Genomic DNA, 24,369 nt, shown 5'->3' with positions numbered 1-24,369 from the left:
TTCAAAGTTGGATAGCTTAGCGAGCTTGGATACCTGTATTGCCTCACAGTGAACGTGTTGCTATTTGCAACACCTGGTACGTAATCTGATAAATATTTATGTAGATTTGAGAGGTTAAATTTATGCTGTTCACGGACAGCAGTTGTTTCCCCGTCCATGTTAACTTTAGTGAAACGGTGACAGATGCTTTCTTGCTTGCTTCCCTTGATATGACTTGCTTCCCAGCTCTGTTGTTGGGATCTAGGAACTATCGCTCATTTCACGGAACTCTAGGAACTACATGTTTTAAAGTACAAAGTCCGGAGAACGTGTGCAGTGGGACATAAAGCTCGTGTGGAACAAGTCACCAGCACGATTGCAGATGATTTTGTTACATATGACTGCTTTACGCATTTGACACAATGCTGACAGAAACAGAGTGCTATGAACAACGGGATTTACACTTGGTGACATAAGTTTACACAATGTACGATAGAACTGAAAGCACTTTTAAGCTGGAAGGTATGCAGATTGTAAGCAGAGTTGCTAAGCATGTAACTTCTAACTATCTACCTTTATACAGAGGCGTCGTTGTTTTGGATATTTTTGGAGTCGTACACTTTAAGTACACTTTAAATATTTCAGGGGGATGTATTTCAAATAACAATTTGTTACATCAAATGCATGTAATATCAGCGACATTTGGAACCATTCGAATTTTTTTACTTGTTTCTTGTCGGACATTTAAGAGAGGTACTCCAAGTTACCAGCTGGATACTGTGCAAACGTGTCGAAACTGAAGTGTGTATGAGTAATCGGCAACGTTAGCTAATATACTAATTCTACTACCTATTATTAAGAATTTGGTTTCGCCTCATTTTAAAAGCAGTGGCAATGGCTACTGTCGAAGAATTGAAGTTGCGTGTCCGCGAATTGGAAAATGAATTGATTAAGTGTAAGCAGAAGCGATGTCCCGAAGATGCCGGTGGCAGCCATAATTATAGACAGAGGATTGTGAAGATGAGTGCTGAAGTAGTGGATTCAAATCCTTACAGGTACGCCAAGGTCGCTGCTTGATGAACAACTGTCAGGGAGGGGCACATTAACAATCTTGTGCCACATTTGTATTGAGCTAGCTAGCTCGCCGAAAGTTACTTGATTGCTCTTCCGGTTATGGTGCCTCTATTTATTTTGTATTTACATTCCTGTCTTTCAGTCGTCTTATGGCGCTGAAACGGATGGGCATTGTCGAAGACTATGAGGTGAGGGGGAGATTTCACGAGGAATTACTACTCCATTCGCTCACTGTGTGCCAGCTGTAATGTAATAACACTGATGCCATATGCTTTTCCCTCTCAACCGTTCCTGGTTTACAGAGAATTCGCACATTTTCTGTCGCAGTGGTTGGAGTCGGTGGAGTTGGAAGTGTGACTGCCGAAATGCTGACAAGATGTGGCATTGGTAAGGTAATAAACGCTTTAAATTAATATGCTGGTATTGTTTTGCGCTCGGAAACCCCCAAGTGTTATTCGTCCGTGGGCTGTATTACGTCATGTACATTGAAATAACTGTGTCACAATTCGTGGTACATATTGGTGGTCATGTGCACGGTCTTGTTTTACAGCTGATCCTGTTTGATTATGACAAAGTGGAACTGGCGAACATGAACAGGCTTTTCTTTCAGCCGCACCAAGCTGGACTCAGCAAAGTGGAGGCTGCGGAACACACGCTGAGGTGAGAGGCTCCCATCTTCTCCTTTAGCATTCGAAAAAACGTTATGACAGATTTTTAAAATACGAAATTGAGAACCTTTGGCAGTTTACTTGTATAGTGCTATAGTAATTGGGATCTAAAATCTGTCAACAGGAGCATTAATCCTGATGTATCCTTTGAGACTCACAACTACAACATAACAACCATGGACAATTTTACACATTTCATGGATCGCATAAGGTGGGTAATGTATTGAGATTTTCAATTCCCCTCCTTCCCCACTGAGTATGGTTCCTTCCAAGGTTTCTGCCCACATGTGCTTTATACATAAAATTTGATTGGATGATTGATTAATTGATCTGGCATATTTGGATGTCCAATTGATTGGGCATATTCATATTCCATTTTGCACATCTTCTGCAGATGGCAGATATTCCACAGGACCTCATAGCACCTGAAAGAGGATCCTTGTTTGAGCATCCACATTCCTCTACTCCCCATTTTTTAGATGCCTATGCATCTCAGGAAAATATCACATTGGGCCCCAACACCCCAGGCTACCCTTTCCCTGCACAACTGCAGCATGGTTTTTTGAGGGACCCTGTCAATCAGAGCCCTTGAAATTGTCCTGACCCCCAAGACCCCCCCCCCCCCCCCCCCACCATACAGCACCCCTGTGCCTATGCATTATTTGATTTGTTATTACATTCATAACTGCAAGGGTACCAAATCAAATGGAAATAGGTCAATAGTTAACTGGAATTGAACTGTCAGCCAAAACATTTCAATAACTACAAAATAATATGGTGCAATTTAGCAGTGAAACATTTGCACAGTTCTAGTAATTATCATTTTCCTTAAAGTCACCAAAATTAAAACCAGCTTATCATAAATCCATAAAAATAAAGGTCTAAAGATATTAGTCTAAAGATATTAGCCCAAACACTTTCATTCTAATTCTAAATTCATTTTTCATTGCAGTCATGGTGGACTTGAAGAAGGAAAGCCTGTCGACCTGATCTTGAGCTGTGTGGACAATTTTGAAGCTCGCATGGCCATTAATACAGTATGTTCTTATACCATATCGTATGATCACAACTCTAAGAAACGGGAGCACCACAATAAAATAGTAAAAAATGAATGTTGTCTGTGTGTGGTAGTTTTGTTACCTGCGGAGGAAATGATGGCTCACACAAATGACTTCTCCATTGCATGAGAGGAGTTCCTTCAGTAATATATTTGTTGTACCACTAGATGGTGAAAAAGTACCAATAAGATGAACAGAAGTCATCAAACTCCTGTCTGTGATCTTTAAAAAAAAAATGGGTTTAAAGATATTTTGAAAAACAAAATGTAGTATGCGCAAAATCCAAATCGAATGAGACAATGAAAGAATAAATACCCACACACCAGCAACTGATCCCGTTGTCTATTTAGGATGCAGAATTTTGACCGAAAAGGCATCCCAAGATTTTCAGATATTTTTCCCATGGACAATGAGTTTTAATGTGCTTCTGTGCTTTCAGGCATGTAATGAACTGGGCCAAATCTGGATGGAGTCTGGAGTGAGCGAGAATGCCGTGTCTGGACATATCCAGCTCATCATTCCTGGGGAGACGGCCTGCTTTGCAGTATGTCTAATGTCTGTCTCTGCAGACAGAAATGTCCTATCTATTTCATCTATATATGCATCATCCCTGGGGTGTTGCTGGCCAATGACAAGGATATGCATGCCTACTCCATGAGCTGTAAGGCATATTTTCAAGTCTGTTTAATTAGACATGTTAAAATCCCCAGTATTATACCTACAGCTGTCTAAAAAAGACTTGTATAACTAGTGGGTCATTATTAAAAAAAAAAAAAAAATCATAATCTATTCAGTTATTTTTGTAAGTTATTATGAACAGTAGGAACCTAGTGTCTGTTCCAGAACTTTGATTACTTACCTTTCTGCTTTAGCAGTCACAAAGCCCAGGGACCTTGCGTGTTACCTGTGTTGCGTTGTAATTGCGTATATCTGTCTGTCAGTGTGCCCCTCCCCTGGTGGTGGCAGCCAACATCGATGAGAAGACCCTGAAAAGAGAGGGTGTGTGTGCGGCCAGCCTGCCGACCACCATGGGCGTGGTGGCTGGACTTCTAGTGCAGAACGTGCTGAAGTAAGCCCTTTCCCTGGTCTTACCATTTATATGGAACCTTAGATTTTTAATGCTGCATTGATTATCATGGTGAGCATAACATATTTATTAATTGTATTGTTTGAGCATTTTTAACAACAGCTTACTGAAACGGTTATAAAACTTCACATTGTAAATGTGGATCCAGATCTGTGCTTCCTGAAAGATGTCATTTCATGTGTCGTTGGTGTGGTTGTTTGTCTTCAGGTATCTCCTGGGTTTTGGTTCAGTCAGTCACTATCTGGGCTACAACGCCATGCAGGACTTCTTCCCCACCATGTCCATGAAGGCAAACCCTCAGTGTGATGACCATTACTGCAGAAAGCAGCAGGAGGAGTACCAGGTGATGGGCCAAACTCATCTGTGCACTGTCCATCATTAACAAATTCAGCGGCACTCTGCCGCATCCTTTTCCTGCTGTTCTGGAATGTATTCAAGTGAATAATTTAAAAGAAAATGTCCATTGCTTCTTCTCCCGATAGAGGAAGCAGGCAGAGAGGCCAAAACAGGAAGTGGTGGAAGAGGAGGAGGAGCAGGTCGTGCACGAGGACAATGAGTGGGGTGAGGCTTCCTTAGCAGAAATGTATGCCAGTTGTGTATCTCAGAGAGGCCAGCGGCGTCATTCGTAACTGTCACATTCACCCTTATTATTTTCAAAATTTTCCACTTTTCATGTTGTATGTTCGCTCACAACTCAAAGAAAAGTGGGATAATTATGTAAACATTCAATATTCCAAATAGTATTTCCTGACTTGTGTTATTGGAGCAGTATATGTATGCTGTTGTGGGTGGGTTCCAGGTGTGTGCTGTCTTTAAGCATATCTCTGTGTGTTTGCGAATAGGCATAGAGCTGGTCTCCGAAGTAACAGAAGAAGAGCTTAAGGCTGCCTCAGGCCCTAAACCAGACTTACCTGAGGGTATCACTGTGGCTTACACCATTCCCAAAAAGGTTGGTACACAAGGAGATTCTCCTCACCTTTCAAGTGTGAAGAAGTAAAATAATGGCGTCTGTCTTCTAGCTCTTAAGTAGGCTTTAGTCAGACAAATTAAAGCCTTCCTTTGGCAGTTATGGTTTATCACAGGGGTGTCAAACTAAATTCCCAGGCGCGCTAGTGTCTGCGGGTTTTTGTGGCTTCCTTTCAATCAGCTGCCAATTAAGGCCTTGAGAACAAGGTATGTGAAGTCTTTAGCCAATCGATGACTTAAACTATTGGTGCAGAGAACAACCTGGAAGCCAGTAGACCCTGTGGCCCACAAGGACTGCAGTTTGACACCTGTAGCTTATCACACCTGTTCCCTGCATCCGCTACTACTCTATCATTTACTTGAAGAGGTTTCAGGTGAGTGCTTATTGATATACAAGGCATTCTACAGTTTTTAACCCGTGTGTTATTCGGGCTGTGTTCTTCCTCAGGAGAACACACCTGATGGAGAGATGGTTGAGGAGACAGAACAAAGTCTCGAAGACCTCATGGCTCAAATGAAGAGGATGTAACCCCGTGAACATAACTCTTCCTTCAGCTTTCAGCAAGCAACACTACTGTAACAGAAAAAGAAAAAGCAAACCATCTGAACTCTCTTTTTATTCAACGCCTCACCTTATATTTGATCTCCAGACTTCCTTATCCAGGGTAACCTATGCTGATTCCAAGGCACACCAGGTATATTCTGCATTACCGCAATAGCTGGGTGGCTTGCTCCAATGATACAACATTGTATTGAGGATTAAATGTCTGGGCACAAGTGCTCCTAAAGTTTTATGTATTCAGTTGTAAAGCCAGTGAATCACGTTAACAAGCAACAGCAGTGTTTCCTGTTTTTGGAATAGGTACAATTTGGATGTCTATAATGCTGCCTTTCAGCATCGCGTTTCTTTTTGTAATACGGTATTTACTTAAAATGCAGGTTTAAATTAAACCAACTGATCTGTATAGTGCAATGAACTCATGGCTGTAATGTATTCTAATGACTTGAGATTTAATGGATGATATGTATTAGCACTTAAGGTAACCTTCTGTAGTTAATTTGTGAAGGGAGTGTAGATGGAGTTGATTACTGTGGTAAAATTCCCCATAATGTGTTTAGTTCCCAACCGTTTCTCTCTAACATTACTGGTAATTTGGCCCTGGATAAGTGAGTCATGAAGAAAATGTCTGCAGTTCAGTGGTATTCTTCTGTGCATTTGCTTACTACTCATCAGCTCTTAAACTACCATCAGGACATTCATGAACTTTGCCTGCACAGGAATGGACACTTGCATTACATTCATTGAGGTTTCAATAAAGTATTTATTAGCCGGAGTACACAGAGATACAGTGATTCCCTCCCCCCCCCCCGTCTTCACATTCACACAGACAAGATTTTAAATGTGACTCTGTCATTGTGACATATTGGTGCTTTTCTCCATTGGCAACATACTGTAAGAGAAATGCGAAATACTTTTCTGGTTTTCCTCTTTTGACAACACATCTCGGGTGCAGTTTAATAATGTGGCTGTGGAATCAACCAAAACTTGTTAAAGTCACAGCAAAGGTTTAAACCATACTTCTGCTCCGTCTGAACTGAGGAGTTGAGCCTACCTTTCACAAGTCTTCCACTGAATAAAACACTTTACACGTTTGACCTATTGACATTGCATGGCATGCACACACAATTCCTTCACTTTCCCAAGTCAAGAATACATGCTGATTTTGAAATAATATTGTCTTTGTAAATGAAAGCAGCTTTTAGGGACATGCCTCACCACCTTTAAGTATCTGTGAAAGTTGGTCTTTTTCACATCTAACCTCTGGTATACAGGTCACATATACATATTCAACACTTGCCATTATACAACAAATCGAATGCAGTCGCCAAAAACGTCACGAGGCTGAGGTTTAGAAACAGGGAAATCAAGTCTTTTAATACCTGAGAGTTTCCTGATAAGAGCTGGATAGACCTCAGTTCACATATTCACACTGCTATAAATAATAACAATACTAATAATAGCAATACGCATTTTACAAAGACACTGATACATTTTCTAACCCTCTATGTGGAAGGCCTTAGGCCGCATCACAGTACTTTTAATAAAAAGTAGCACACAGGCAGTAAGCATCTCAAGTTATATTGAGGTGACAGTGTTTATCTGCATATGAAAAGGTTTGCATCAGGTTTTCATTTGGTTGTAGTTTGGTTTCATGTGGAACATGATTCACAAAATTGCTTTCAGGAGTGTCTATGATGAGTGATTTGGCAAGTCGAGCACAGTTGGGGCAAAGGAACAGCAAATTACCTGCCGATTCGCCTCTGACATTTCCCAACGGGGCAGGAAATGATGTCGCTGTAACGTGGCAGTGAGTCTGCTCCTGACAGGTGAGCTAACGGATTCTTACAGCCATTGCTCTCAGTCTCCTATCCCCCAAAGTTGAGCCGGTGATAAATACTAGTGTGGAACTTGGCAGTGTGACGTTGGAGCATCGTGGGAAGGTCACCTGGGGGCGTTAGGGTGCAGGGCGGGGCCTCGCAGGCTAAATGTGTCCCCGCTGGAGGAGTGGCGGGACGGGGCCTTCCCGCACACCAGCGAAGGCTCCGCCTCTCTGATCTCCATGGCCCGTTTGTACAGCTCTGCTGCCTTCTCAAAATCGCCCTCCTCGTAGCTGTGGAATGCGCAGAAAGAGCAGAACACAGATGCTATATACACAGTCTACAGTGACAGATTCAAAATTTAATTCCAGCATACAAGAGGTTATTATGTTCAGCATTGGATTTCCTGAGTCAAGCTAACAATTAAAAATGACCTTTCACAAACAGAATCTGAAATGGCCCCTGACATAAATCATAATGGCAAAAAGTCAAGCATTTTGGGAAAAAATAGGGTGGAGAGAAGGGGAAGATTTTCTGAGGTTTTGATTCCAAGCTACCATGAGAACAGAAACCTTGTGAAAATAGTTTTTCATTTTGTAAGATTTTTTGCACTTGAAAACCTCTAAAAAGGCAAAAAAAGAAAGTGGAAAGCTCGATACCATGCCACGGTGGCAAAGTGACTGCTATGGTTGGCACTGACCTCAGCACAGCCAGGTTTTTGAGCGTCTCTCCCACGCGGGGGTGAGATCGGCCCAGGCTGTCCTCATAGACCTTCAGCGCCTGCTCATAGAGAGGCAGTGCTTCGCCGTGCTTCTTCTGAAACCGCCAATAAAAACAGTGCATTCCATTCCATTAGCACAACACTGCACTCTACACCCACAGCATTCATAGAAATCTGAGCTGCAGCTGTGTAACTACGGAGCTGTTTAGATAAACACTATGAGGTCATTTGCGGGCTAGTTTCAAAAAAGGGAAAGACTGGTAGCAGAATAAATACGCGCCATCATACCAGGAACTGGAATCTGAAATTAACTGAAACTTAAAAATACTTTGGACACAAATAAACACTGATCTATTTCACAGCTGTAACAATGGACATCAGTAATTTATTTTCTCTGATGAATGTACCAGTTAAAGAGCTATCAGGTTTTGACACATTTTCAGACACATGAAAGTAATGTAGATAGTTTAATTTACATTTTTTTAAAAGTAATTCTGCATTAGTTTATTGGCATGGAACAATTTAATACAAAAGCACTGCCAATCATTTTGCCATTTAACATTGTTAGAAATTGTTAGAAACATTTTTTAAGAAAATGTTTTCCCCATATATGTTTATTAGTACAAAAGAATAGAATTTTTCCAAATATAGTTCACTTCTTGCTCATCTTTATGAAGGGACCCAATCATTTTGAAGTGCACTGTATATACTAATGTTAAAAATGAATACTTTGTTTCTCACCAGTTGGCAGTAGAGCACAGCCAGGTTGACCAAAGCAGTGGCCACACTGGGGTGCTTGGGGCCAAATGACTTCTCCCGGATCTCCAGGGCCAGCTCATACAGGGGTACCGCCTTCTCTAGTTTCCCCTGTCCAACAATATTAAACATGTTTTACATGACATCTACTTTGACGGATTTGTCATGAATAAAAACCAGATGTCAGTGGGGGGAGTATTCAAACTGAAAGCTGTATGAAATAGGCTTCCCAGGGCTTTGAATAGTCGCAGACACCTTCAAAGTGTCCAAGACCAAGGAATGATCCAGTGCTAGGCTGAATGGCCTGTTCACATAATAAAATATCCTTACTGCTCATATCTTCATAGGACAGGAAACCAAAGGGAGCATATAGATTCTCTACATCTGCACCAACCATTTCATCTTGAGGCCCTGTTGTGCTCTTTAGTTATCTTTGTACACTCACATTTCACACCACGCAGTTCCGTATAACACACACTCAGTCTTCAACTGTAGATGTCAGACACAGTGTGAAAACAAAGATGTTAGATATGAAGAAAAGATGCAGAGCTGTAAAGATGCGGTTGGCGGTCCTCACCCTCCTCTTGTACAGCATGGCGAGGTGTTTGACGGTGTAGGCCAGGGACGGGTGGTCCGGGGAGAGGGCGCGGCGGCGGATGTCCAGGGCGCTCTCGTACAGCTCCTCGGCGTGCTCGTATTCCCGCCGCTCGCAGTGCAGGGCCGCCAGGTTGTTGAGGGACTGCGCGCAGTCCGGGTGCTCGGGCCCCAGCACGCGCTGACGCATCTCCAGCGAACGCGTCAGAAACACCTTCGCCGCTCTGCGCGAAACCCAAAATCGCCATCATGCAACGCCCCACAGGCAAGCTGAGGTCACAAACAACTACACTTTCTGCTGTGTAGGCAGCATTCACACACTCACTGGAATGAAAAAAGAGTGAAAATGTACCTTTTTTAATGGTAATCCACTGGTTATATCACACTCAATAATAGAGCTGGCTATATTACAGGGAATGACAGGGGCACAATGCACAGCTACAGTGCAGCTGACAGGCCGCCCCACGGGACTTTTAAAGTGCAGATTCTCATCGGAGCAGGTCAGACGTGCTGAGGTGCTGTAAGCGTTTCTGAATGAGTGCACTCAAGAGGAGTGCGGCGGAGTCCCATGATGCCGCAGGAGGGGGATATTACAGCGCTGAGAGCCCTGCCGACTGCAGACAGGAAATGGGACTCACTCCAGGTTGTTCTGCAGGTAGTAGAGCACTCCCAGCTCGTTCAGGGTCTTGGCGCAGTCGGCCGTGTCCTTGTCCAGACTCAGCTCCTCCAGCTGCAGAGCCCGGCGACGCAGCAGGGTGAAGCCATACTGTGGACAGACACATAATGCTGAGCATACATTTATACTGCTGCTGCTACTGCTAACAGAGCACTTACACTGATGCTGCTGCTGCTGCCGCCGCTGCTGCTAATAGAGCACCTTGCACTCAGACTGCTACTGCTAACAGAGCACTTACACTCATACTGCCACTGCTAGTGCTAACAGAGCGATTACACTCATACTGCTGCTGCTACTGCTAACAGAGAATATACTTTCACTGCTGCTACTGCTAACAGAGCACTCACACTCATACTGCTGCTACTGCTAACAGAGAATATACTTTCACTGCTGCTACTGCTAACAGAGCACTCACACTCATACTGTCGCTGCTAGTGCTAACAGAGCACACACACCTATACTGCTGCTACTGCTAACAGAGAATACACTTACAGTACACTGCAGGGATGGACAGATACAAAATCTGTGACACGAATGTCATTTACAAACTATGAAAGACAAATTACACATGCACACGCACACAAGCATGCACAGTGTCTTTATATTCTTATTATAAATTAATCACTGGCATAATGGCATTATTTAACAAACCATATTTCCGTTCTGGCGAGCAGTCTTCTGCCGAATCTTTAAAGCCCTCTTCCTCAGTTTCTCTGCTTGCTCATACCTGAAACAGAAACATTTTGATGAGTAAATTCTCATGCAACCAACAGAAGAAAGGTAGGATGAATACCAGAGAGTACAGTGTAATAAGTGTGTTTTCACTTGTTCTGTTTCTGGTAGAGCAGGGCGAGGGAGTCCAGCTCCCGGGCCACACAGGCGTGGTCGGAGCCGTAGGCGTTCTCGCTGATCTCCAGGGCCTGCTTGTACAGCTGCTCTGCGTTGCCAAACTTCCTCCACTGCACGTAGACCCCGGCCAGCTGGTGCAGGGACCGGGCCACGCTGGGGTGGTCTGGGTCCAGCGCCGTCTCCCGGATCTCCAGAGACCTCTGCAGGGGAGCCACCGCCTAAATACACACACACACACACACAAACGCACGCACGCACAAAACACAAATGCGCGCAAACACACGCACATACATACATATGCACACACACACACACACACACACACACACACACACATTATGTCTACTGTATGCTTTATTTGTCTCTCAGTTTTTTATTATTTTAGCATGGGTTTATCAATGCATTTAATCCAGAAAACACCTCTTGTCCCTGTCAGCCTCCTGGCCTCATCCACCCTCCCCCACTCCATAATGACATCAGCACACGTTTACACTTCTCTAACAGTAACATAGTGGAAAAAAGGGGGGAAATGTGGAAAAACGTGTGAGGGGACGGGGCGACGCTGGTACCTGGCCGAGGAGGCCCAGGTCCTTGAGGAAGCGGCCCAGCGTCTCGTAGAGGTTGGCCAGCCTGACCATGCTGTCCTCACTGTCACAGCTCTTCTCATAGTGCTTCAGGGAGTCAAAATACTCTGTGGCCATGGAGCTCTTGTCTTTGCCCACGTACTGCCAATAGGCCAGCAGCTCTGAGAAATGACCCCTAAAACAAAAACATTACATACAACAAGAAAGTACACTAAACAAAACATGGAGACAGTTACATGTGAGGAAATACACTGAACGGGATACTGAGCTACAGTCAGGCATGCTGATGCAAGTATGCAAGCACATATATAATACATATGCCATGCATATTCACAGAAACCCAGAAGGGGGAGGTGTCCTGACCTCTTGTAGAGATTTTGGGAGACGAATAGGTTGAGCAGGCAGCTCTGCAATTTGGCCTTGTCCTCCTGCTGCTGGAAAAGCCAGGGCAGCTCATCCGCGACCCGCCATGTGACCCTGTCCCGACTGCACACCAGCCAGGAGAACACGCCAAAAACAGTACGGAACAGTAAGGAAACAGTGAGGAACCAGCCAATCCAGGCTGTCCGTTTCTACACATATTTCCACTGATTAACAGTTCACAGCTGTGTTTAAACCCCTTCTTCCCATTATAATGCGCAGAACCTACAGCTACATACTGCATACCACATACTGCAGCATCTACTGACAAGATGCTGTGTGCCTCATTAGGAAAAAGGGAAATGATAATAAGGGACTGAAGGGCTTGACCAGCACGTCTTACCATAGAAAATTTGAGCCATACTAGAGTGTAGAGTACATCGGAGTCCTTTGTACAGACCTGAGCTGCTGGCTAAAGTACTGGATCAGTCTCTCTCTGTGAGAAGAACAGGCCTCTCCATCGATGAACTCCAGTCTCACAGCCTCCCAGGCCTCGGATGCAAAAAGAGACAAGACTTGACTTGAAAAGAAGGTAAATCAGGTGAAGCAGTCTGCTCTCACAAACATGTTCCTGTGAGCTGAATCTTTAACACACAGCAGCAAATCAACTTTATCTTCTTCCACAGTGAACCTAGATTTAAAACTACTGAACTACAAGGAGCCCAGCTGCTGGTGCTGGGACCTGAACACCTAGAACGCAAGTTCATTTAAAATTTTGAACTTCTGGAAGCTCAATTTGAATTCCCATAAACGCTCCGTCGTTTAACAGAGCTGACTATAGGAGACCCACCTGCAAGTGCTGGAACTTGATGAGGCCGCAATTAAGGGTGACAACACACAGGCTCTGCAGCTTGTAGAGCAGAGAGGCCAGGATTGGCCAGCTCAGTTCGGAAAATATCTCCATCACCTCTGACTCACTGACGCCATTGCGGCTCATGCAGACCAGACACAGCATCTGAGACCAAGATAAAGAGCGCACAGCATGTTCCCATTTTCTGAAATACTCTAATCACACTCTCTGATGTATACAAAAGTTTTATAGCCAACATATGCTGCACGGACTCTATGGCCTTCTCTATAAGAGCCAAGAACGTTCTAACTTTCAAAAGATAAAAGACTGCATGCGAAACCCCTAAAAATTCAGTGCAAGCGAGTAGATGTTCTGTTAATAATGCAGAGCACATTTCCTGAATGTGCGGAGATATGGCCCACCTCTCTCATGATGCGTTTGCTTCTGTCTGTGCTGAGCATGTCCAGGACCACCCGCAGGGCCAGCCTGTACAGAGACACAGTGTCCTGACACAGCAGGCACTGCTCCAGGGTCCTGTCCAGACACCAGACTGTCCACGTGCTGAAGCAGGACACGCACACGTGCACACGCACACACAAGCAGGTGCACGCATACGCACGTGCGCACACAGGCACGCAGACACAGACACACACACACAATCACACACGCGCACATGCATGCACAAACAGATACACACGCAAGCACAGAAAGAAAGTCACCAGTCACTAATGAGCACCAATATGCGGGAACAAACAAACTCCAACGCAGAAACAGTCAAACACAACCACAAACACCACTTCAAATGTTATTTATCCCAATTACTCTAGTAACTCCCAGCTGCCACTGAGATAATCTCCCCATTATTCACAGTGTTCTCACTTCCACTATTATCAGGATGTCATTTCAGCCTTTTCATTAAAGTGCGGCACACATTTTGTTCTGAACTACTTGTTGCCTCGACAGATGGCACACGGTGAGAAATTAAATGCCGCAGCGAGCCAGACGCCTCGCGCGATGCATTCGTCAGAGCATAACCGAAAAACGACGGCTTACTTGGCGATCATTTTGGCCAGCAGAGAGACGTAGAGAGCGTTGCAGGTGGAGGCGGAGCGACAGTGCCGTTCCAGCTTCTTCTCCTGTGGCAACAGAGCGCATTGGCTGACGTGAGCAGAGGTACCTGGCGCAGGTGCTCTATGTGAGGACAAGCGCAGCGAGGTCAGCCGGGAGGGGCCACCGCAGACAGACCTGCTCTTTGCTGAGCCCGACATCGGCCCCCAGGCACTCCGCGGTTATCACTGCCTTCGCGTCTTTGGGGTGCAGGGGATCCAGGTGAAGCGTGGGCCAGAGTCTGTCGCGTGTAAATAACAGCCTTTATCACTTCTGAAACCTTGTGATGTTATTTCATTTTTAACCATTTTCATCCTTTTGAAAATGCAATGACAACGTAGTGAACTCCTGGCTAGCTACAGTCAGCACTGGCACAGCCTGGATTTTTCTTTTTCTAGAACTTTCAGGAAGGCTGAGCCTGTACCTGCGCTGGATATATCCCTGGTTGTGCCATCTACTTTGGATTGTGAACACAAAGCATATTGAAAGATCGCAAACCAATAAATAATATAAAAGTTCCCAATCAAAATATATGTTGGTCAAAAGGATATCTCATAAATAAAACTCTCTCTGACAATAGAATCCTTACACAAGCAAGTACCAGGTACCATGCTGACGTTTCTGTACATGCCACACCCACCTCCACGCCTGTGGGCAGGTCTCCACGTTGACGGACACCACTACCCTCACATTGACAGGAAGCGGGTCAATGAGCCACTTCATGTGCCTCTCTGCTTGCTGTAGGAGCACAAGGAAACAGGAGGAACTGAGTGGGGCGGGGGGGGGGGGGGGGTGCGAAGTGACACACTGACACACCAGAGGCCCCTAACCTCACACACAGAAAAAAAAAAATTCTACAACAAGGGCAGGTGTTCAGCTATCACGTTCCCCACGGACTTTGCATTCAGCAGTGCATGTTAACACCGTTGTTGAGGCTCCCTGTGGAGTTTGGACGTTTCATTCGCTCTCCTAGTCACCTGATATCAGAGAGCCTCGGGTGCGCTGCCAGTACCTGTATCTGGTCGATGGAGTCGATGATGATAATGATGTTGCCTTGGTGTCGTGAGGACAGCCTCTCCAGCCAGCGGGGAAACTCCTCCAGGGTCTTGCAGGGGTCCATGGACAGGCCCGATATGGACCAGAAGTGCTGAAGGAGCTAAGCAGGAAGGAAAAGGCTCATTTCTCACCGGACTGTGCTCAGTATGTGCAGGCCTCAGCAAAGAACCTGGCAGGAGCGCAGGGTACAGGGATGAATTTAAAACCAAAGGGAAAGGCTTGCATTGTACAACCAAATGTTTGGCAGGTGGTTTCTCAAGGCAAACTCCACCCCCTACCTTGACAGTAAGCCTTTTGATCATGAGTACAGGCTCAGAACTTGGAGAAAGGGGACGTCCAACAAAATGATAGAGGATCAGAGTACTGGGAGAATTCTTCTGTTGTAGTTCAATCCTTTGGGAAAACAACAACAAGCAAGAATTACAGCTCATGGGTTACACTTATACCTGTCAGTCCAGGCCAATGATCTTTCAGCAGACTTCAGAAAAGAGGTCTCACGAAAGATGCATCATGTGTCACCCAAGCACATCAAATGCCCAAACAGAAACCATGTTCCCCAGTTCAACGGCGTATCTTAACATGAGCCAATACCATAGACATGCAGGCCAAATAAAGCATAAAGGATAAGAGTAAGTGATAATTCCTCACCATTTAGATAAGAGGAGGGACTTTCCTGAGCCAGGACCTCCCGACACCAACAGAGGGGGGATGGGAGGGGGTGCAGCCACCATGTCATTCAGGCGCTCGATGTACTGAGGATGCAGAGCAGAGGAGAATATCAGCGAAACTGCCCTTAGTTTGGCTAAATATTTATACCAAATAGAGAGCTAAAAAATAACATGTAATACAGGTGCCCGTATTCTGCTCGTCACCGAGAACCATATTTGGGAAGTTCTTGAATTTGCTCCAACAGACGTAACTGAAAGTGAAACGGAGAAAAAGCCGCGGCAGCCCTGCTGCTTTGCCGTAGCGATGTGCGTGCCCTTCCGCTGAAGGGGACGGCAGTACCTTCTGGAAGCCCAGGTGGGAGGCAGACCTGGAGGCCTGCTGGTAGGCCTCAATCTGCTCCTGCTCGTCATGCAGGTCCCACAGAACGTCGCCACAGTCCTCCTCGTGCTCATCTTCCGCCCCCGAGTCTTTGCCCTCGCTGCTGTCCATCCCCTCGTGACCCAGAAGCTCCTGAGAAACGCAAGGGAAGGGCTCATTACCCATGCTGCTCATCTCGGCTCAATACAGCATCTTTATGCATGCGTGGACTGCAGACCCTGCATAGCACTGCCCTCTACTCTGCTAAACTAAAAAGAGCTATGCGCCTGATTTTAAATTGATTTTACTTCATTTGATCTTTTTATAATTCATCCACAGATTCATGTTATTCACCAAGATTATTTTTAGTCTATGGACTGTAGGTTAAGAGAGGACAAAACCAAAAAAAGTCCCATGTCAACTGTGGTCTGCTACAGGAACCTGCACTAAAGCTGTGAAACAAAAATGCAAAGGTGTGAAATCCCGTGCCCAACAAGTAGCTCTGCAAAAACTTTAGATGTGTGTGGTGTCTCACCTACATTCTACATTAAGATATTCAGTTCTGCTATTCGTTGAACACACTTTAATGAGCAAATATCTAAGCAACGAAACCTATCAGTGGTGCCAACATTTAACACTAAAATATCTTAATACAACATCCTGGTTTTCTATTAACAACTACCAGAACAAACCCTAGTAACACACAAAAATATAAACCAGCAACAAACTGAGGAATAATATGTTTTCATTTTGTCATGGCCTGCGCACAATGCTTCCTTATTTAAAGAATTCAGTCGGCATAGTAACTGAAGTGTGTTGGGTGCATTGTTGGTCCAGTACCTGTTTAATGACCTTCTCCAGCTGAGTATATATCAAAGACGCCCCTGCTTCTGCAGGTCCAATGTGGTTAATGACCTGCAGTTAGGATAAACATAATAAATCCACTCCTGCACTCTTTTAGCTGTATTAATGCTCTGCTAATGCTGTAGCATTTACTGGCTAATGATGAGAACCTACACCGCCTGCAGCACAATGCTAATGCAAGCATGTGCGTTCGACAGAGCTTCCAAAAGGGTTATTTGCAAATATATCTCCTTTTCAACAGCATCATAATCTGCAGTACCAAAAGCACACGCTTTCAGCCACAATGGCGTCAGTGAGTCAGAGGTGATGGAGATATTTCAGTATAATGAGAAGGATAAAGTAAACGTGTTAATATTTAATGCAGGGGGACACATTTCATCGGTGCAACCGACAGGCTAACCTTGATTTTTCCGGCCTTGTCAGCGGTGGTGATTTTGTCCACCAGGTCCCCGGCCGGGCCTGAGAGAGAGGCGCCCTCCCCGGACCGGAGGTACAGCATCAGCGGCCGGGCCTCTGTGTTCTTCACAAAAGCCTCCTCAGCGTCCTCCAGCAGCGAGCTGCAGGAACACAGGAGCTCAGCACGTTAAAGAGGCGGGTTAGACACGCATGGGCATGACACCATTACGACAGCACTTTTGGTGGCAGGCCGCATTGGGCATAGTGTTACTCTGTGTATTCGGTTTTCATTTGAAGTTACATGTTGAAGGAGAACTCTGTGAAGGCGGGCGGGTCTTTGGTGACCAGTGGGTGAGGTCTCTGGTGACCGGTGGGTGAGGTCTGTGGTGATCGGGGGGCAGGGTCTCTGGTGACAGGGGATGGGGTCTGTGGTTGCAGGTGGCGGGGTGGGCTTTACCTAGTAACAGACGACTTGAGGAGCAGGATGCACACAGAGCTCCTCTCGATCTCCTGCCTACGCTCTGCCACGTAGCCAGTGGCGCTGTCATCAGGGAAAGACACATTGAGGTAGAAATGGCCCAGCCCTTCACACAGCCTCTGCAGTCTGGGGCAGTAATTCTGAAACACATAAAGGAGGACGATCCATATCTTCAGCAGCGAAGAGGGAAATGTATGAACTATGGCAACAGATTTGCTAAAAATGCTAAAACTGTCTTTACTTCATCTCAAACCATTTTTGACCATTTAATAAGCCCAAAACTGATTTGATTGCAAAAAATTTAATTCCAGAAGCTTATGGTAATGCTTATAGTGAACTGAAGTGATTAAACAGGAATCAGTTCCAGAAACAGGGGGCTGCTCACCTTGATGAAAAGGTCTACTTCAGCTTGAGTCTCCAGGGTGCACATGAGATAGCAGCGCACGGTGTTGCTCCACAGGACCTGAGACACGTGTGGTGACACCTGCAGCAAGCTAGCCACAGCAGTGTCCCAATCATCTGAAACACACACCCAGTACATCACAGTCACAGCTAGCCACAGCAGTGCCCCAATCATCTGAAACACACACATCCAGCACATCACAGGCATAGCTAGCCACAGCAGTGTCCCAATCATCTGAAACACACACTCAGCACATCACAGGCATAGCTAGCCACAGCAGTGCCCCAATCATCTGAAACACACACATCCAGCACATCACAGGCATAGCTAGCCACAGCAGTGCCCCAATCATCTGAAACACACACCCAGCACATCACAGTCACAGCTAGCCACAGCAGTGTCCCAATCATCTGAAACACACACTCAGCACATCACAGCTACAGAAAGCCCCAATCATCTGATTCATGAGCCCATTTTTCATTTTTTAATGACAAAACTTTGACACATGCAAAGGAGGAAGACATGTTAATCCTCACCTCTGCTTACATTGGCGAAAGGACCCTCCACGTCAATTAAACTGTGGGCAAACTCCGGTCCTCTGAACGTCTGCTGCAGTTGCATCATACTGCCCATAGAGGGCTCACTCCCCAGAACTCCACCACTCCAGTACTCACTCTGTGTTCCTGCAGCTTCACCAGACGGTACAAGATGGTTTGTCTTAAAGTTTCAGATGCACCCTTATTCATGTTCATTTACACCAGTATGTTCTGATCAGTGCAAAATAAGAAAAAAATCCCATTATTTAAAATAAACAGCACACACAGAGTGCTAAATATACATCCATTACCATGTTTTATATGCCATGTGCATAAAGGTCCATTTTAACTCTATGTGTGTAAGTGTCTGCTTTAACTCTACGCATGTAAGGATCTGCTTTAACTACGTGTGTAAGGGTTAGGGCTGAACCTGGTTGAGGGCGTCTCTTACTCGTAACGCTGGTGCGGTTGTCATCAGAGTCAGAGTCGGCCGGGTCGTACACCTGAATGCCCTGGGCTTGCAGCTGCTGCAGCTTGGCCTCCAACTCCCGTTTGGCCCTCAGTAGGTCCTGGATCTCCTTTTCCTTCGTCTCACGGAAGATCTGCAAGGCAGGAAGGCAGGCAGGCAGGTCAACGGGGCAAGGCACAGATGGCTGATGAGGAACATGCGATGCACAACCAACTACAAATGCCGTACTTTAAATTGCCGCTTGACCTTGTCCCTGTCATGCTCGAACGTGGCTGCTCTCTCCATGGCCTGGTACTTAGCCTCCAGGGCACTTTCCTTTTCCCTCAGAATCTTCTGATACGTCTTCTGTAAAGCCTGTGAAACCAGACAGATTTAATCAATCGATCGATCAATGTACCATGCATTGCTTCCCCTTCACGGAACCTCAGATTGCTATCGGCTGATGTAACGAGTGGTGGAGCAATACTCAGTTGCCAATAACAGGGATAGAATTTTCCCAAGTAAACTATACATACAAGACAGTACATTTCTATATCTTTTATAAAATGCTAGCACTTCCATCGCAACAGTACATTTGTGTATTCCCACAACTAGAGCCACCAGTTTGTCTCCCATTGCTACTCGCATGATGCTTCAGTGCTCTGCCAGCTTGAGGTCATGACAGCCTCTTTGTCAAGCCCCTTCTCAAAACATTATCCCATCTGCATCACCTCAATAATCTAAGTTAAAGTAATTGGCATTTGCCACTAATCAAGCACAGATAATGACTGACAGTGATGTTTAGAAGCGAAACTCACACATTAAATTCAGTCTGATTACTTGAACTACCGTGAACATGCACCTGTATTTTTAATTGCTGTACAAGGGCATGATAGGTTTTATTAGAAGCAGTGGGAAATACCCATATTAACAATGAAAGCAGGTATATAACATTTAACAAAAAAAAAAAATCAAATTATTTAAAAAAATAATTCACGATTCAACTAATTAACTAATCATGGGCTTCAATCAAGACCTAGAATCAGATGGCTTAGTGCTGGGCTAAAACAACAAGCACGTAACCACCCAGACCCACGGCGCAACTCACTTCCGCAAAAACATTTTAGCTGGCACCACCTGCGCATGCGTCCCACAAAACGTCCCTCAAAGGTCGTCCGTGAGTGAGTGAGTGAGTGACCACAGTTTGCCATGCATAGCCCATGGCGGAAGTTCCTGCGCACCGTGGGAAAAAACCTTCACGCACACCAGCCCGTTTCAGATAAGATTGGACAGCCCTGCTTAATATGGATGCATTTTTTTTTTTTTACCGCAGGGCTACTCAATCCTGGTCCTGCATAGTCGCAGCCTGCTGGTTTTTGTTCCACCCCCCCCCCTTGCCCCTTATGATCAGCCACCAATTCATATCCAAGAAACCAGGAGACCTGCGTTAACTGTAATAAAATGCTTTAATTGATCAACTGCAGTGCTGCTCAAGTACTAACAAAACCCCACACCCCCTGCTACTCTCCAGGACCAAGATTGAGTACCACTGCTTCAAAGAGATGCTTTTCATAGCATTTAAACTTCCATTCATGTTCACATCCTTCCTGATTCTCCCCACATTAGATCAACTAATTGTTAATAAATGTCGCAATTAGAAACTCAATTGTATGAATTGTCACTTAATTGTGCCATTGAAGTGCCTATGGCGATCCCTCGAGGATAACCATTGAAGTACATGATTAAATACCTGCAGGTCACATGGTAGAGACAAACTGGTGGCCCTACCTATGATGAACACAAGTGCACTTTCATCTACTTGGATCCGATTAAGTGCAGCATTCTTTGGCGCCGACTCACATTAGGAATAACATTATATAACTGTAATCAGGCGATGTGCTGTCATTACCTGGAGTTCAGCACGCAGTCTCTTGTTTTCCTCATCCAGCTTGGCTTCCTTTTTCTGCATGGAAGTTATCTCGTTGTTCTTGCTGACGCGAAATATCTCGTAATCCTTCCGGAGCCGTTCATACTCCGCGGCATATTCCAGGTCAACCGAGCCAGTGGACTTGAAGCTGGCGCCAATGACCCTCGGGCCACGGCGAAAGGAGCTGCGCAGGAGCCGAGCTTTGGGCTTCACCTCCACAGGTATCTCGCACGCCTCCCCGCCCTCGCCCCCATACGCATCTTCAATCACCTCCCCGGGGCTCACCAGAGAGGAGGCCGTGCCCATGCTGGCTATATAAGGTAGCCACTTGTTGGCTATCCCCTTAGCTACTGCACGACCCCACGACTCAACTCCGATTGCATGACAGTGCCTGGTCATAAATGAAAGGTAAAAGAAAAAAACTGTTACAACCGGTAAGGTTTTTGCTCACTTTAACGATACAATCACAATTCAAATGTACAATTCTGGCTGTCCCATTTGATCAATCAATCAATATTTTAATAAATTCCTGATGATTATATCTGGTACATCTGGTGTGATATATGCCCGTAAACAAAATAAATCACTCATGATCTTTACCTAGACTAACGCAAACGTTCCCAGAAAGTCTTGCTAGCTCTAGCTAACGTTATCTACTTTCAGATACGTAATGACAGCAGTGACACTGCCTAACATCAGCTAGTTAAGCCGCGTTTCCACCAAAATTACCCGGAACTTTCAGTCCCAGGAACTACTTTACCAGGAACTAAAAGGTTCCTTCAGCCAATGGTTGTCTGCGTTTCCACCGGGGTCTAAAGTACCGCGAAGATTAGGCAAATTAGCCCACTGACGTATGAAAAAGCAACGTTGTCGTCGGTCCGTCTGTCATATGATTTCTTCCGTAACCCCATACTACCACCGAAGTAGCCTACATTATTTTCTAATAACCGGGACAGCCCGGAAGGGTTTATTCCACTTATACAACGGTTTACCAACAATGACTATATATGGTTACTTTTGTATTTATTGATTTTCATATCCTCTCAAACACATTCATTATGTTTTTATGCGAACATTCGCTTTCATGTCTTGACATCCGAAGCGACAGAATGCATTCACATTTATATGTATAACTGGCAACAACAGCAGAAAACATGCACACGTTGTAAACAATTTGCTGTTTGATTACTTTCTCGTCGTCAATTCCATATAGGCTAATGGCAAAATGACAAGAATAGAACGAAAACTCGGACTTGCGTGAAAATGTAAATTAGTAGTGGTACAGCCACCGTTTGCTTTCCTTCGAAGTTACTGCTAGCCGAGCAGCGAAGTGTGCCCTCCAGATGCGAACCATTCACCATAAATTAGTCCATAGTCTTCCTGGTCTTTTCGTGGAATTGAAAAATGGCAGTACAATTGAGTAAAATTACGGCAGTCTGAAAAAGCTAAAGGGAAGATTACTAGAATTAACCTGTTATTTTACCCGGATAAAAAGTGCGGATGGTGATTTCCAGTTTGCTTGTACTGTATCACCAATGTTAATTATGCAGAACTACCGCATACCTCACATAAATGTATCAAACGTTTTGAGTCAATTACAACGGGCTAACAAAGAAAATCCGGAAGAAAATATTCAGCAACCGAATTAATCCGTTTGAATGTTTTGGTAGCCTACGTAATATGCTGTCCCAGCACGAATGCTTAGTATTTTATAAAACGAATACTAAAGCAAGAAAAGAACAGAAGAGCACACGTTATAATTCCAAGACGTTGGCAGGCTATAACGAAAACTAGGCTACTGCGCCGCATAACGTACAAGTTTGATTTGAAGTTATTATGAAAATAAATTGGTTTGCCGCTGCATATTTTCAAACATGGCGGGTAATGGCGGAAAATAAATACAACACAAATGCTACGAGTACTCGACCAATCAGAAATGTTCAGCGCTGCAAGCTCCACCCAAAAGGTTCCTGTACTTTCGGAAAGTACTACCCCCCGAGCAGGAACGTTTTGGGGGGTAAAACAAAGCCCCCAGAACTAAATTTAGACCCTAGTTCCTGCGGTGGAAACGCACTGAGTTCCTCAAAAGGTTCCTAGTTCCGGGGTATAGTTCCTGCGGTGGAAACGCGGCTTTAGACTACATCCATCATGTTCTAGCAAGTTAGAAAGAATAGATGTGTGCATACAAGCAACCCAGTGCTCTGGAATGGATCGCTCGCAAAAATTGCAACAATTAACAAGTCTAGTTGGGAAATGGCGTAATGTTAGCGTGAGCTGGACGTGAATACGGCTAAACTGACTAGCTAATACAGCTTCCTAGCTAGCATTGCATCAGGGCATTTACATCACGCACAGATAACGTTAGTGGACGAGCTAATTCAGAGCACCTAGCTAGCTAGTTAGACCAATACATCGCAGTTAGACTATGTAGCTAATACTAGTAGTAGCAAGTATGGAGTAGTGGTTGCTTGCTAGCTAGCAAGTTATACATAGCTAGTAGCGTAAGTTAGTCTAACTTAAGCAGTGTATCCAACATTTCAACACATCATAGCTTTTTAGTAAGCTAACTGAAGTTATATCTGGTCAACACCCCGTTAGTCAGATGATCTAAAAGAATGCGGTCTAAATTAACACTATATATATACACTATATGTTTTTTTGTTTTTAATTATTTTTCTTTCAAATGCTGAGGTATCGCTGCTGAACTTACAAATAAGCTCCGACACAGGTGACGTACCTTTATGAACTGTTCTTCAGAAAACACATCATCACACATCGTAGCTATAGCTCGCTAACGTTAGCCATCTAACATTACAAGTAAACACGATATTGGTCTTGATAACCAGATCGGTAATTAGGAAAACAACAACGGGATACCCAAGAGATAACTAACTAGTTGCTCAGCATATTGTAAACTTAGATGTTCTTAAGTATCTACACGGTGCCAAAAATGTCAACAAACATTCCTCACACAGTTCTCTATGCTTCCTGGCTGCCCCGGCAACGGAGTGGACCATACTATACGGATCCTCATTACAGACAAACTAGCTGTTGTCGGGCGAGATGTGTGCATTTGGTCGCACGCTCACATTATTTGAATCCAGGTTATGTCTGAATAGCACAATTAGTATTATTATTTAATTTATATGAAATACTGAGACATAGCTTGATTAAAATGAAAATAAACGAAATGCTTAAGTTGGTGTCGATCACCCATTTGGGGCAGCTTCATTGTGAATTAACTATTGGTTAGTTTGTTACAGATAATTGCGATACTTTGTTACAGGTGACTTGGTGCAACACAAAAACAAGATACTTTGTCACTAATCACGAAGTTCTACCACACGTGAAACGAGGCACGACACAATGTGCATTGTAGCCTACTGCAATAATCACACGCTGTGTACTTATTTTATATTGTAATTTTAATTGTATAGCCTAGCTGTGTAGTCTAACAGTACTACTGCAGGACTGTTGTATTACATTATTGCATTTCATACGTGAAGGCTATCCTTGTGGTTAGCCTT

At 44.6% G+C, this 24,369-nt stretch overlaps 3 protein-coding genes across 5 annotated transcripts in view; 1 reads left to right on the top strand and 2 right to left on the bottom strand.

The window, feature by feature from the left end:
- acad11 (acyl-CoA dehydrogenase family, member 11) overlaps positions 1 to 300 on the bottom strand; it is a 45,528-nt gene extending 45,228 nt beyond the window's left edge. Inside the window, exon 1 of the mRNA XM_035414942.1 lies at positions 34 to 300. Coding sequence (XP_035270833.1) covers positions 34 to 158 — 125 coding nt within the window. The 5' untranslated portion in view covers positions 159 to 300. The remainder of the gene's footprint in view (positions 1 to 33) is intronic.
- uba5 (ubiquitin-like modifier activating enzyme 5) lies at positions 290 to 6,166 on the top strand. 2 transcript variants are annotated; one of them, XM_035414944.1, is made up of 12 exons: positions 290 to 1,034; positions 1,196 to 1,241; positions 1,356 to 1,445; positions 1,604 to 1,713; positions 1,846 to 1,932; positions 2,674 to 2,758; positions 3,219 to 3,323; positions 3,721 to 3,848; positions 4,074 to 4,209; positions 4,349 to 4,427; positions 4,709 to 4,815; positions 5,281 to 6,166. In XM_035414944.1, exons 1-12 carry the CDS (start codon positions 874 to 876, stop codon positions 5,359 to 5,361), a joined length of 1,215 nt encoding a protein of 404 aa, XP_035270835.1. In that variant the 5' UTR covers positions 290 to 873; the 3' UTR covers positions 5,362 to 6,166. The 2 variants fall into 2 exon arrangements, with proteins under 2 accessions (XP_035270835.1, XP_035270836.1); XM_035414945.1 differs by lacking the exon at positions 290 to 1,034 and having other exon boundaries at positions 1,225 to 1,241; positions 1,356 to 1,440.
- Positions 6,135 to 23,865, bottom strand: nphp3 (nephronophthisis 3). 2 transcript variants are annotated; one of them, XM_035414940.1, is made up of 28 exons: positions 23,580 to 23,865; positions 20,825 to 21,233; positions 19,165 to 19,290; positions 18,919 to 19,069; positions 18,468 to 18,620; positions 17,914 to 18,047; positions 17,508 to 17,668; positions 17,055 to 17,211; positions 16,631 to 16,705; positions 15,773 to 15,943; positions 15,413 to 15,516; positions 15,043 to 15,157; positions 14,721 to 14,864; positions 14,349 to 14,446; positions 13,847 to 13,949; positions 13,655 to 13,737; positions 13,024 to 13,162; positions 12,602 to 12,766; positions 12,212 to 12,303; positions 11,755 to 11,877; positions 11,377 to 11,566; positions 10,784 to 11,025; positions 10,610 to 10,685; positions 9,921 to 10,048; positions 9,266 to 9,506; positions 8,674 to 8,799; positions 7,912 to 8,027; positions 6,135 to 7,504 (listed from the first exon to the last, which is right to left on the bottom strand). In XM_035414940.1, exons 2-28 carry the CDS (start codon positions 21,146 to 21,148, stop codon positions 7,336 to 7,338), a joined length of 3,906 nt encoding a protein of 1,301 aa, XP_035270831.1. In that variant the 5' UTR covers positions 21,149 to 21,233; positions 23,580 to 23,865; the 3' UTR covers positions 6,135 to 7,335. The 2 variants fall into 2 exon arrangements, with proteins under 2 accessions (XP_035270831.1, XP_035270832.1); XM_035414941.1 differs by having other exon boundaries at positions 18,468 to 18,614.
- Between the last annotated feature and the right edge of the window lie 504 nt (positions 23,866 to 24,369).

This window comes from Anguilla anguilla, chromosome 4 (assembly GCF_013347855.1).
Source record: "Anguilla anguilla isolate fAngAng1 chromosome 4, fAngAng1.pri, whole genome shotgun sequence".
NCBI classification, from domain to species: Eukaryota; Metazoa; Chordata; class Actinopteri; order Anguilliformes; family Anguillidae; genus Anguilla; species Anguilla anguilla.
The sequence above is the reverse complement of the archived record's forward strand: the minus strand, read 5'-3'. Positions and strand labels throughout refer to the sequence as shown.

Coding starts and splice junctions, on each gene's coding strand:
- uba5 (XM_035414944.1), top strand. CDS start 874: ATGGCTACTGTCGAAGAATTGAAGTTGCGTGTCCGCGAATTGGAAAAT. Junction 3,849..4,073: donor CTAGTGCAGAACGTGCTGAA/GTAAGCCCTTTC, acceptor GTTTGTCTTCAG/GTATCTCCTGGGTTTTGGTT. Junction 4,210..4,348: donor AGCAGCAGGAGGAGTACCAG/GTGATGGGCCAA, acceptor TTCTCCCGATAG/AGGAAGCAGGCAGAGAGGCC.
- nphp3 (XM_035414940.1), bottom strand. CDS start 21,148: ATGGGCACGGCCTCCTCTCTGGTGAGCCCCGGGGAGGTGATTGAAGAT. Junction 19,291..20,824: donor GACTGCGTGCTGAACTCCAG/GTAATGACAGCA, acceptor CTGGTTTCACAG/GCTTTACAGAAGACGTATCA. Junction 16,706..17,054: donor ACAAGGCCGGAAAAATCAAG/GTTAGCCTGTCG, acceptor TCCTAACTGCAG/GTCATTAACCACATTGGACC.